The sequence below is a fragment of the Liolophura sinensis genome, chromosome 11 (assembly GCF_032854445.1).
Source record: "Liolophura sinensis isolate JHLJ2023 chromosome 11, CUHK_Ljap_v2, whole genome shotgun sequence".
Taxonomy (NCBI): domain Eukaryota; kingdom Metazoa; phylum Mollusca; class Polyplacophora; order Chitonida; family Chitonidae; genus Liolophura; species Liolophura sinensis.
Window position 1 is genome coordinate 31,055,763 of NC_088305.1, and position 14,661 is coordinate 31,070,423.

At 40.9% G+C, this 14,661-nt stretch overlaps 1 protein-coding gene across 1 annotated transcript in view; it reads left to right on the plus strand.

The window, feature by feature from the left end:
- The window catches only part of LOC135478059 (alcohol dehydrogenase [acceptor]-like), a 25,627-nt gene extending 13,903 nt beyond the window's left edge, over window positions 1-11,724 (plus strand). Inside the window, exons 9-12 of the mRNA XM_064758324.1 lie at window positions 391-539; window positions 6,709-6,895; window positions 7,348-7,567; window positions 10,392-11,724. Of these exons, the coding sequence (XP_064614394.1) occupies window positions 391-539; window positions 6,709-6,895; window positions 7,348-7,567; window positions 10,392-10,542 (707 nt within the window). The 3' untranslated portion in view covers window positions 10,543-11,724. The remainder of the gene's footprint in view (window positions 1-390; window positions 540-6,708; window positions 6,896-7,347; window positions 7,568-10,391) is intronic.
- The last annotated feature ends 2,937 nt before the right edge of the window (window positions 11,725-14,661 follow it).

Sequence of the window (14,661 nt, forward strand, 5' to 3'; positions counted from 1 at the left end):
TTGGACACTTCGTTGGTGTTACTTGTTTTAACAGGATATTTAAGTTTTCCTTCATCGATTCATAGTTTTTCAAGAGAAAAAGTACCTTCAAGGGTTTTCTTAAAATTCCAATATGGCCGTCAAATCCAGTGAGTTGTATTAGTTTGTTTTAAATAATTCGGTTAAGCAATCTAATGGCCTTTCGAGCGGCACACCTACAAGGGTCAGTTTCAAAGCTTCAAAGTTTTACAGAAGTTGTGGTAAAATAACCTTTATTTTCTAATAATTCTTCTTTGACAACGTGTCATTCGTTCATCCGTTTAACTCAGGGATGAAGCATGACTATATAGGCCTACATTTCATGCTAAAGTTGTTGTTGTTGTAACGCTCCTCGCCCATGCCCTTTTTCAGGCCCCATGGCGACCAACTTGATAGAAGGCATTGGGTTTTTCAAAACAGGGACACCGTCAGAGAACAACAACAACGCATCGATACAGATGTATTTCATGCCGTGTTTGCGGGACCCCATCTGGGAAAAGAACTCAGGGATGAAACCAGACGTAAGCCAATGCACGTGCAACATACCTTACCGGCTTAATTTAATTTATTGGAATTGTTTTCGTGTCACTGCTTATTTATTTATTTGATTGGTGTTTTACGCCGTACTCAAGAATGTTTCACTTGTATGAAACTTGGTGATGAGACAAGCTTAGCAATGGTCTACAAGCCTGGTTGTTAGTAGACAAGTTTGGTTATGAGTGGACAAGCGTGGTAATGAACAGGCAAGCTTGGTAATTGGAAATTAAACGAATATTTACCTGTAAGTTGAAGTTTGAGTGCAATTCTACATAGAATTGGTGCAGGAACGGAGGAATCATGAGAGATTGTGCATGCGAGCCGAGTATCAGTCTTTAAAGCACTAATCATGTCCAGAATATCGGGTGGGAAGCTACAGTTAATCTAAAACTTCAACAAAAATCGCATCCTATTCAAGGGTGATTTGCAAAAATGTAGAGTTAGGGAGGGCTCAGGATTCTTCCGTTCCTGCACTATGGCTATGTAGAATAGCACTCAAACTTCAGCTTACAGGTAAGTATTCGTGTAACTTCCAATTCTTCTACGTCCTGGTTACCCCACTACGTAACCATGTAAGATTTTAAAGTAATATGTGCAGTAGATAATAGACTAAGTACACTGGACAGCTTCCGTGAAAATGAGTCATAAACATGTGGGCCCATAGTACTTTAATATTACCAAACATCCACCCTTCCAAGTACAGTAACCTGACAACATGAACAAAGCTTAATGTCGCGTCCATCACATGACGAAGTTCCCTAAAGAGAGTAGTAGAACTGCTTTATGACAGAACGTAACTTCTTTTGCCCAACTGGCATTCTTCATAAGTCAGCCAATAGGTATTCCTCTCGAAATAGCTGCTCAGGCAGTCGCACTCTTCCTGCTGTGAGCTGTAAATTTAACAATGTCAGTTCCAGCAGATTTTAGGACATTCTTCAGCCCTCTGTTTACACTGTTTGTGGGGTTTGTTTTGGCTGATAAGTAATTTTGAGTGACAAACCTCTCAAGATTTGGTTCTGGTTCAGAAGGACAATGACACACTGTGTAAGGGGTATCATTATTGGAGAGTAAAGATGAGAAACAACTGGCTTGTTTAACTCTCAGATCAGTGAAAGGCCTTACACAAGATCAAACAAAGAAACACCAAGACGCTTAAATAACCTGAATACACATATATTGACAAAATATAAGAAAATAATACAACTAACAATAATATACAAAACAATACAAATAATTACATATACGCATATATAGTTTCTTACAGTTTCCAAATCTGGATGGAATATTCCGGCAAAGGCGGGTCAGTCCGCGTATATATAGAATCCAAAGCTAAGATGAATTCGCCAATCTACGAATGACGGTCCGATAAGTGGTTTATTCCCCAACTGCCTGTGAATGTGTAACTTCTCAGGACGAACAGGTTGACAGTAGTGTCCGTGATGCCGAGCTGTAGGAGTATGCTTCACTCCTCGGAAATATACTCGAAGTCACTTTCAGGGTAAATTGAGATGAAGTGTACGTAATCGCGCGAAGAGATATTGACCGATACAAGCTCCAAAATAACCTCTCAAAAAATAGCAAGTGGCGAAACACAAGTTCACAAAGTGCTTTTGTACAGAAAATGGAGTACGAATGTCGAATGGCTTGAAAGCTGATATCCCCAAACCCAGCAAAATCCTTCACAGTGAGTGACATTAAATAAGACTGCTCTCAAATGGACTTGAGTACTGAGACTGCTCACAAGTGGACTGCGAACTTCATAACTCCGTCTCTCATATTCACAGACTAACGTAAAAGAAAATTCTGGATGGTTTGATCATAAACATGTTTACAACACCGATACATATTTCCAGAATATACACTCTATTTGCAATGACACTAAACTCATAAACACCGAAAATTCAAAAAAGCTCGACTGAATTACAGTGCAGGCTATACCATACACAGAGAGAAAAATGTAGGTCAGATACTGACAAATAAAAAATTATAATACAATGTTTAAAGACGGGGCCGGTAACAACACAATCTGTCATCAGGCTTGTACTGTTCAGTCACCACTGGCGGTATGTGACGGCCCGGTTTTGACTGTTTGAGCCAATCCATGATTTGAAACACATATTTATTATCTGAGAGATACATGTAGTGAATATCCATTGCCTGTAGAGTTTGGCAACGCTGAGCAGTTAACAGTGCTAATAACATGACTTAGTTTAACGTCAAGTTTTTCAAAAAGATCACACTGACGGAAGGTAATGTTTGTAAGTAGCCCAACACCAAGTTAAGATCCCATATGTGCGAGACAGAGAGGGTTTCTCGCTGAAGACTCCTTCTGCAAGTCGGGAAACAACTTGGTTGTGACCCAAATGCCTGGTTGCCTGGTAATGCAATAACTGCAGACAGCGCTGAACGAGAATTGACAGCATGTACTGAAAGGGGGGAAAGAATAAAATCGTAAGATTTCCAGCTCATAGAGAAAGCATTAATTGCAACTCCATCTAGATCAGGTTGATATGCTACAGATGGCATTAATTAGCAGTTAATTCGTGACGCAGATAAGTAAATAACTGGGCAACACTCCTAACTCGGTCATTGCCTCATCATTCAGTAATGTATTTAACATCCATTCTGTCTCCCTACGATTATTACGAGACTCACGGTCAGCTTGTTCATTTAAAGGGCCATGTAAAGTGCTAACAGTTCCAAATAGTTAACGTGATTGATTGCTTCCTTTGCAGTCCACAAACCAACGCTTCTATTTTGACCACACACTGTCCCCCAGCCAGACTGGGAAGCGCCTGTATTCATTGTAATATCAGAAAGGCCATGCCTAAGAATATTAAATGAGGATTTTGTATTGTCTATCCATTACGTGATGCCATTAACAGCGTTTTGAGACAATACCATGGACTGTCAAAATCACCATAATTTGCTTTTAAAGCGTTTGATTTCTCAGTTTATATCTGGCGGCAATATAATGCCCCATACATAACCCCTGGAAAACTGGATGTTGCAAGTCTTAGTACCCTTGCAACTGCCCTTGTACTTGAAGTATTACAGCTCATCAACTCCTTCATACACTGTGTTGTTTTACATGGTTTCCCTGCCGATAGATATCTGTATAGAATCTAGACAAATCCTAGGTACACTTGCCTTTGTGATGGACCAAATGAGGACTAACATTGGACAATAAATCCGTGAAAATGTAACATTCCCACTGCAGCACGTACGTTATTAAAGTAATTGTCAACACCATCCCCTTAAGGGTATGAGTCGTTAATATAACTTGTTGACAGATGGCCCCTCTTTTTAAGAGCAGCAAATATGGGTTTAACCACTTAAGTGTATTCCGAGGACGGTAAACCATTCGGCAAACAGGTATACTTGTACAGCTTACCACGCCACTGAAACTTCAAACTAATTTTTACTTTCCTCATCTGTAGGTAGAGAGCAATACGTGTCTTTGACGTCAACAAAGGCCATCAAACAGAACGGCCTGATCAGTTTAATAGCCCAGTTTAAACTTTCCATTTTAAAATAGCGGCACTAAACATACTTGTTTAACCCTTTCAGGTTTAGAACAATTCTGTTAAACCCATCTTTCTTAAGTCTGAGAAACTCTGGGAAAATGAACTCGCCTTGTTCATGATCAGACGACTCAATGACACCTTTCTTAATAAGGCCTTTGAATTTCATTATCCATAAAATTCCTCTCTGAAGGGAATAATTTGATATTACTCTGTTAAGAGGGAGATGTAAACACCATGGCGTGATCCCGGACTGCATCTAACATTTCAGTGGGAGGGGGTGGAGAGGGGGGGGGGGCTTCCTTGGCTCAGTTGGTTAGCGCGCTAGCGCAGCGTAATGACCCAGGAGCCTCTCACCAATGCGGTCGCTGTGAGTTCAAATCCAAGAATGATGATGGCTTCCTCTCCGGCCGTAAGTGGGAAGGTCTGCCAGCAACCTGCGGATGGTGGTGGGTTTCCCCCGGGTTGTGCCTGGCTCACCCCCCCCCCCCCCACCACCACCATAATGCTGGCCGCCGTCGTATAAGTGAAATATTCTTGAGTACGGCATAAAACACCAATCAAATAAATAAATAAACAAAATTTCCATGTCCGTTATCAGCTGTTCCCATTTATGTACAAATTGCTTTAATCTACCAGCACGAAAGCTGTTGACTTTGTCTGTTAGACTCCGTTTCAAATTACGGAGATACAGATTAACTACATCACTTACCTGAGGATCAGGTGTATTCTGGCCTTGTATAACAGTGCTGTCTACTTTCGGTCTCCTGGAACACTTTTTCCTTGTGGACGCTGACAGCTGTTGTTGTCGTTTCCAATATGGCTTGCACTCTTACTGGCCGCAGCCTAAAAAACTTCCACGACCATCTCGGTCATTCCTGTACCTCCACTGAGGGTTTGCTGATGCCAGAGTGTAACCACTTTTATTAGTTTCTTGGACATTTTTTAACTGCCTCTCAAGTTCGTCGCCAAATAAATTCTCAGTTATCGGCATATGCGGAGAACAAGTACAAGCTTGTTCCCTGTTGAGAGCTGGCTTTATCAGCTCCCGACGTTTGAAGTCGTGTGTTACATGACCAAATAGACCAATAGCATCGGTAAACATACGCACATACTTATCTGAGTCTATCTCAGACGACTTAGCTGACCCATTGCCTGTTATGCAGATTGCCTATTATTATGCAGACACAACCGACCGCTGAATATTTGCGAGACGGTGGTCCTGTTTGCGCTGAACATTTTTCAGCTTGGTCCATGTTTTAAGGTTCACCCTCGGCACCACCTTTTTTCACAGTTCTCTGGCCGCTTATGTTTTCCAAGTATCTCTTTTAATTTATAGTCATTGAGACGCTTTTCAAAGCCTTTGTTCATCAGACTCACTAATTTGTTGGATACTGACAAGTCCGTTTTCTCTTCATTATTACATTTCAATTCAATATCGGCAGTAGTGTTAGTTACGAAATGTAACTTTGAAAGAATAACTGCTTCTAATGTGTCGGATCGAGGGTAGGAAATATTTACCGCATACCCGCATTAAATCTTCTTTAGCGTAAATCCGTGTCAACCGGGTGGTTCTCATTGTCAACTAACCTGTTCTGAGTTTCGCCGAACCAAAAATAATCCATGACAACCGCACAAATTCACAAAATAAATACATACCTTGCCTTGTATTGTCTGTTGCATGTTCCCCATCATATTGACGAGGTGAGTATTTACACCACTATGAGTGTTAAGTTTTACCTGGGTCAGAACTGGTGGCAGTTGTAAAGACTAGGGTGACCCTATTGTTAGTCAGTGAGCTCCTTCTTGAATTAACGTCACTTTACCACGTGACACCCCCCTCAAGTTTAAAACCCCGGACTGGCTTACTATAATCCGAGCTGTCATCAGAAACTAACATGTTTTCGTCGTCATGGTCAGACGATATGGCAGGCACAGTGTGCAGGTTCTCTCCGTCTTTACGACTCTCATTCGCCATCTAAAACTACGAAATTCCCAAATTGCTCCTAGCAGTGGTGACTGCTTGCTCTGAAGGCTCGCGGCACACTGATGCTTGGCTCACATGCACAACCTCGTAGTGACGTAACCGTGACGTAGTAGAATGGGTAGACAAACTTGTTAATGTGCAGACAAGCCTGGAAGTGGGTAGACAAGCTTGGTTATGGGTAGACAAGCTTGGTTTTGGGATGACAAGCTTGGTTTTGGGTAGACAAGCTTGGTAATGTGTGGGAGAGCTTGGCAGTTGGTTGACAAGCTTAGTAAAGGGTAGACAAACTGGGTAATGTGTGGACAAGTATGGGAGGGGATAAACAAGCTTAGTTATGGATGGAAAAGCCTGGTTATGGGTAGACAAGCTTAGTAGCTGGTGGACAAACTTGGTAAAGGGTGGAGAAGCATAGTTTGGGGGGAAAATGTGGGGAATGAAACATAAAGTCGGCACTTTCAGAGGCTTTAAAGAGCGGGTAAGTTGCTGCTATTTAAGTCTTTATGTGAACAGTTGGAATAAAATCTTACCGGGGGTAGGGGACAACGAAATCACGCTGTACTTCACTGCTTATGTGTGATCTGCCATGAAGCGCCGTCCCTGCTTACATTAAGCGTCCAGTTAAAGTCAGAACTTATCTTTCAGGTGTGGGAGGCCACGTATCCAGGTCGGAAGGGTGCTATGGTGGGGCCGGGCATGTCATTCTGGCCAGTCCTCTGTCATCCCAAGAGTTTCGGCACTTTGCGTCTGAGAACTGCAAACCCCTTCGACTATCCTCTCGTCGACCCGAACTATCTCTCAAATCCCGATGACGTAAAGACAATGGTAGAAGGTAGGAACATGACAGGAAGACATTTTCACAATAAAATACTCAAATGTTTGCAGTTTACAGTCTTTGTGAAATCCATGAGAAGTGTTTTGTCATGTGGTTTTCACATTTTTATCAAACCAAATGGTCATTGACCTGTAGATTAGATGAGTCATTATAGCTTAAGGCCAAGCACTTCGGCAATACTGACAGTAGGCCTATGCTCTTTTGGAGCCTGTTTCACGAATAAAAATATACCTTAAATTACATCAATATGAACTCAATACTTCCTAAAGACAATATATATATATATATATATATATATGTATATATATATATATATATATATATATATATATATATATATATATATATATATATATATATATTGTCTTTAGGAAGTGCTAAGGATTGATTATGGAATTTCACGGGCGCTTGTGTTATTATAAAGTGACAGGGAAAACGTTCCAATTCAGGTATCAAGCTTTGTCTGAAATTTGGGAATACGGAAGCGTTCCGGCCATTGGGTGCTCGGTTTAACAAGAGAGCCCTGCCTGGCTACCAAGGCACCCCCTATACGGACGAGTACTGGGCGGAGTACGTCAGACACATGACGCAGACTGTGTATCACCTGTGCGGCACGTGCAGAATGGGAAGAGCAGACGACCCGACCACAGTCACAGATCCCCAGCTGAGGTAACGAAATTATATATAGTCTATCTCCACTACTTTTTGCCCTATACGTGAATAACTTTGAAGAATATATGAAAAACTCTTGCTGTAATGGGGTAGAGATTGAGTTGGCTGACATGATCTTGTTGTCTTCATGGAATTATTTGCTCTGCTCTATGCTGATGACACTGTTATCATGGCCACTTTTGTTCAAGAACTCCAATCAGCATTTGATATAGGCCTATACTTGCAATAGTGTCAGAAATGGAAACTTGAAATAAACAAAGGAAAGACAAAGGTAATAATATTTGGGCGTAGAAAAAATACTACTCACCAATTTACCATTGGATAAGAAAGAAACGATGTCTAAAACCATTTGAAATATTCAGGAATTTTATTTTTTTTGTATGAAGCAAAATGTGGTATCCGCAACAAAGGCTTTGTATTCCCTGTTAAAAAATAAATATAGAAAAAGAAATATAGATCTAACTTTGGGGCGTAGTATAGAATTATTTGACCAAACTGTTGTGTCTGTTGTTTTGGGCTGTGAAGTGGTGGGGGTTAGGTAACCTTAAGTGCATTTTTGCAATTGAACTAAAATTTCTGCAAACTCTGCAAAATCTGCAACTAATTATATGATATCTGGTGAATTAGGTAGATATCCTAACTATCAAAACCCGTGCGATCGGCTACTGAGCTAAAATATTAGTTTCAAACCAAAAGCAATTAAACGGTATCCTGTATCGAATACTACGGCAACATCCAGCTGTTTACACCTGACTAAACCAAGTTAAATTATTCCTGTAGGACTATCTAATGTTTGGACTGGTCAAATATTTCCCAATAGCAAGTGGCTTATACAGTATGTTGACCGACGGCAGCTTTTATCAGGGAATCCAGACCAAACTCAAGATATAAAAATACCTTTACGTGTTACCTAACCAACTGTCACCTTCTTTAGTGCGATTTCGAACGTCAAACCTGTGGAAGTTGGCAGATGGAAAAACGCAGACTTGTAACAACGAATCTGTGATAAGTGCAAATGTTGCGTAGGTGACGATAAGCATTATATTTTTAAGTGTAACTTTTTCAGTGACAAATGGAACGAAACAATCTCCCAATGTTTTATCCGCAACAATCAACAGGTAAAATAGCTTGTTCGTAAGTAAAAACACTGGGGTTATGAGCAGGTTAGCACAATATGTTAATCACGTCTTGTCTAGTCTTTATGTATCATTTTTCTTGCTGTCTTGAATTGTATTCTGTCTCCTTTTCGCCAACTTTTGTATTTCACTCTGTAACTATCTCATTGCCCGAGATAATGACCTGACAGTAACAAAGCATGAATGAAGGGTGGATACTATGAATCTGTAACGTGCTACATTGATTTATTTATTTGATTGGTGTTTTACGCCGTACTCAAGAATATTTCACTTATACGACGGCGACCAGCATTATGGTGGGAGGAAAGCGGGCCGAGCCCGTTGATAACCCACGACCATCCGAAGTTCGCTGACAGACCTCCCCACGTATCAAAAAATAAAAACTTAAAAAAAAAAAACAAGCTAAAATGACCACCATTTTGTTACCTTGGTAACCTCCTGTGCTGGGTAGTTAAAAAGGATGTTAGCCACTGCCCTTTGGTTTAATCCGATAAACCTGGGTTAACTTTTACCTTCAGTTAAATTTACGTTATTCAAAGCTGTGTTAACGTTAACCCTGAGTTAAATCGGGTCTAACCCGGTGTTACCTTCACTCCATGGATTAAGGAGGGTTTAGTCTGTCCAACTCGAGTAAAAATTGTTTGGGGTACTTCAGCAACCCCCAAAATTAATACCGTAGCAATAATGACAGATCTAGACCTTCTGTTTTTTTGCGGTCGTACGTTCGTTCCACCAGCTCATCCTCGGCAGGCATGACGTTTCCGCCTTCAAGACCCGCCCCTGAATACCTTTACAAATAATGAATTGAGGACCCGGCTTTGGGAGACTCGCTTGAGTTTATTGTAAATCTCGTTGCTGGTGTTGTTAGTAGGACAACAAAATTGGCCTTGCGCCTATGCTTGCTTGTTACTATTGTTGGCTTCCTCCATTTTGAATTCCCCGCAGTGATGGAATAAGGAGTTATTATGTTTTGGGGTGAAATTCCCTTTTTCTAAGTTTACTTTGCATTTAATCCAGGGGTGGTTACCACCACCACTAACCCACGGTCTGCAGCGTATATTTAATCCACTGTTAGCTAACCCTAGATTATACCATTTAGCTCTGGGTAAGCGTTGTTTTACCCTAAATATTAACACAATGTGATACATATGTCCACCACATAACTATTTAAAACATTTCACATATTTAGCATAAAAATATATCTCTGTAGTTACTAAATATAGTTTTTTTTTTACGATAATACCCCAGGACATGCTTTTAAGCTGTAAGAGGAAGGTGTTTATAAATGAAACACTAAGTTTTTTTCGGAGTAAAAGCTCTTTCGTTAATATAATGCTTAAACAGGTTATAATCTTTCTAGTTAGAACTAGTACGCCTAATTAAATCTGGACAATAATCCTATTAATGGGCAAGGCGTTACGGTAAGACACAAGGCGTTACGGTAAGACACAAGCCACAAGTCGTTACGGTAAGACACAAGGCGTTACGGTAAGACACAAGCCACAAGTCGTTACGGTAAGACACAAGGCGTTCAACACATTTATTTGTCTGTGACAACTTTAGTGCAATGTTTTGATTCTGCCAAATCGGTATTCAGTCAATATACAATAACTGTGAAGAGCACTAGGACGTATACATTTTTTTTATTTAGTGGTAATCGTTTGTTTATTTACTTATATCCGCAGGGTGAAGGGTATCGGTCGTCTCCGGGTGGTGGACGCGTCCATTATGCCGGAAGTGACGGCCGGAAACACGAACGCCCCAACCGTCATGATCGCCGAGAAGGCAGCTGACATGATCAAAGGCGTCCAAGGGAAGAAACTCTCCCGGCTGTAGTTCGGTGGTGTAGGTTTAGTGGTGCGCTGGGAGGAGTTTGGCTACAGGGTTCATTGTCCATCTCAAAGGCCAAGTGCAAGGACCAAAGAACGGAGATCAATCACAATACTGAGCAACAACAACAACAGCACGTTACCTGACTTTTCATCAGGTTAACACTTGTGCACACTCATCGTCATCTAAAAATAACCCATTTCTAGATGACGTCACATATAGAAGTCCGTAGAAATCGTCTGCTTCACACTTCGTTTTGAATCGTTCGACTTCAAGTTTGATAACATATCAAGAACAACTTTGTTATTTATGTATGCAAGACAAGTGTAATTCGCTGTGAATTTTTTTTCTTGTGATTCATGAAAATGTTAGGTCTGAAAAATGTGGCTATATCCACCAAACATAACGGAACTCAGGTAATTTTACAATTTCGACGTGCTATTTGTCGCTTTATTCAAGTCTATATATTAGCGGATTCCGGTCATGTCAGGTCATAAATACATGAATTTACATACATTCACATCAGGTTGAAGTTAGAGATTCAAGTCATAGAGTGTAGTCATCCGAAATGACCACGGCAAGCAAATAAGATAGGTAATAATGATATTTATGTATGTGATTTTGGTGTGAACTTACATGAAGTATACATGTATATAATTCATTATGAAACAAGCATTCCGGAGGTAATGCTTTTGCAAAACATGTCCTCTACCGATTTGAACCGTCAGAATAACCGCTATGATAAAGTCTATATAGGACAAAAGCGGCCATCCCTTTGTCGAAAATGAACCTTCAATGCGAGTAGAGACGCGAGCTTAATCTGTAACTCTTAATGATCACGTACAACATTTTAATTCAACGTGATTAATCTAAATATTACGTTGTTTTTTCTTCAATGATGCCTGTCAGTCACATGCATTTAAGCCTACGTTTGTATATGATCCATTAAACCAGCGCGAGTTTATATATGATCCATTAAATCAGCATGAGTTTATATATGATCCATTAATTCAGCATGAATTATTTTCATGAGTGATTTATATTATACCTGTGAAAGTTATACCTGTCAGCCGTTATGATTATATGCAATTTACTAAGTATAAGCAGATGCAAGAACATTAGACAAAGATAATTTGTGGTGTGGTTTGTTTGTGTCTTTGATTTCACAATAAAAATGTTATAACTTGTGCAACGTATAGTGGCTCTGATGTTTCCTGACAAGTCGAATTTTAAAAGCTCTCAACTAGACATCTTGCTGTAACTTTATTTATTTATTAGTGAGTGAGTGAGTGAAAGTTTTAACGTTGCTTTCAAAAATATTTCAGTTTTATCGCGACAATAAAACGTCAAGTAGTCGATTTACTGCGGATAAGTCATTTGCTAGTCGGTCAAAAGGACATCAGAAGTCACATAACAAACACAGACGGTAGTTTAAAATCACAGCTTTCCTACCATACCAATGGCAGAGAGAAAGTCAAAAATAGTATCACTACCTACAGAATTGAAAAGTTCTGCAGGAGAGCTCACGTGATAAAAAGAATCTCGCGCAGGAGCAAAGTCGCCACAGTCAAGCAATATGTGCTTGACTGCGAACCGTTGATCACAAGCAAAACAATGAGGTGCATCTTCTCCTTTCAACAAATACCCATGCGTAGCACGTGTGTGACCGATACGACACCTCCTCAATATGCAAGAGCGGAGACGATGCCGTGAAAAGGAAGGTGATGGACCAACAAACTAACGAATATCATGCAGTTTGTTGGTTGTCCGGTCATCCCATTGAGCCTGAAACAAACGCTTAATATAGGAGCAAATAAGTGAAAGCAAGTCCGAATATGAAACGTCAATTTGGGTAGTAATCGAATGCAGAGCCGCCTTAGCGGCTTCTCTGCAGCAGTATTCCCTGGGATACCCATATGCCCGGGCACCCAACAAAAGACAATTATAAAATCTTCATTAAGTCGTTTAAACATCTCCCTGATAGACAGAATGTCTGGATGTACAGGCGATCCAACCCGAATTGCCTGGAGGCAGGAGAGGGAGTCAGAGCAGATGAGAAATCTGCTACCTCCGAGCTCTGGGAGTGAGCACAAAATTGCCTTGGCTTCCACAGTAAATACACAACAGGAATTTGGAAACCGAGTTGACATGGATCTGGGCCCAAGGACAGCGGCAGAAGCCACGCCATCATCATCCTTGGAACCGTCAGTAAATACACGGTGATAAAATGGATACTTTGAACACATATTACTAAACTCCCGTTGGTGTACTAGAAGGTTGGTGGAAGATTTCTTCAGGGAGGAGAGCGATATATCAACCTGACGCTCAGGACATAGCCACGGTGGATCTTCCTGGATGCGTATGGGGGCGATAGTATCCAGCCAAAGTTCAGCTGCTTGCGCATGCTCCTGGATGCGGACACCTAGTGGAGGAACAATGGATAGCCTCCGAGGATGTAAGTCTTCAAACTCCGGAAGGAAGACACAATCAAAGGCTGGGTTGGTTGGATTGGCTCTAAGCTTGGTGATATACTGTAAGGATAGTTTAGTTCTTCGAAGCTCCAGAGGAGGCTCGTTTGCCTCAACATACAGACTCTCCACAGGAGAGGTGCGGAAAGCACCTAAGCACAACCGTAGGGCCTGGTGATGTACAGTATTTAGTTTCTTCAACTGGGAGCGTGACGCACCTCCATAAACACTGCAGGCATAGTCTAGCTTAGAACGAATCAGTGCTCGGTAGAGCTGAAGTAGGCTTTCATGATCCCCTCCCCTTCGAGCACTAGAGACAACCTTGAAAATATCAAGCGCCTTTAGGCATCTGGCCTTAAGATAATTAATGTGAGATTTAAATGTAAGGTGCTTATCGAATATCACCCCGAGGAATTTTGCCTCCGGCACAACCTTGATGGGGGACCCATCTAAAAATACCTTGGAGTCTTCATGGGGGAAGTACTTCCGACAAAAGTGTACACAGTTAGTCTTTGACTTGGAGAACTTAAATCCGTTCTCCAGTGCCCAGGTATGGATTTTTTAAGGCAAAGCTGCAGCTGTCTCTAGACAGTGTGCATACCTTTGCCTCAACAAGAGTTACCAAGATCATCCACCAAAAGGGAACCGTTCATACTATGAGATAAAACACTGGCAAGGCTATTAATCTTAATGGTAAAGAGAGTAACTGATAAAATGTTGCCATGAGGAACCCCCTGATCTTAATTCTTGTTCTAAGAATTTACGAATAAAGTCAGGAAGCCGACCTCTAAGGCCAAATTAATGCACATCTTTCATAATACCATGTTTCCAAGTAGTGTCTCATGACTTTTCCAGATCAAAAAAAGACAGATACGACATGGTCGCGATTAACGATACGTTCTTAATAAAGGATTCTAGACGAACAAGATGATCAACAGTTTTGCGATTCTTTCGAAATCCACATTGAATGTCGCTTATCAACTCGTTAGTCTCCAAAAACCAGACTAAGCGATCGTAAATCATCCTCTCCACAGTCTTGCATACACAACTGGTTAAGGAAATAGGACGATAGTTATTTGGATCGGTAGAATCCTTTTCGGGCTTTGGGATGGGGACAATAATAGCGTTTTTCCCTGAAGCAGGAAAATTCCCGGAAATCCAAATGGTATTAAAAATTCCATGAAGTACCCTCAAGGAAGATCCATGAAGATGCTAATAGTGGATATCATCTGGCCCTGGAGTTGACTCATGGGCCTTGCTCAAGGACGCGGATAGTTCATGTAGAGAAAATGTAGCATTGTAGGATTCTTCATTTGAGGATGTAAAATCAAGAAGACTTGCCTCGGCCTGTTCCTTGTTACGCTGGAACTGAGGCAAGTAATTATCTGAAGACGAATGGTGCGCAAAAGAAGCGCCTAACCTATTAGCTATGTGAAGTTTTTCTGTGAAAGAATTATTACCGTCTTTAAGGTGATTGACAGTGACATTGGATCCCTTGCCTTTTTGACATAGGGGTAGGATAATTAATCTTAGAAACATAACGTTTACAAGAGTCGCATTTGGACTGTTTGATAGTCCAACTGGTTTTAGCTGGAGTACGCCTAATATCGTCTAAATTACCGGGAGATGGTCTACGTCGGTACACGCGCTCAGCACG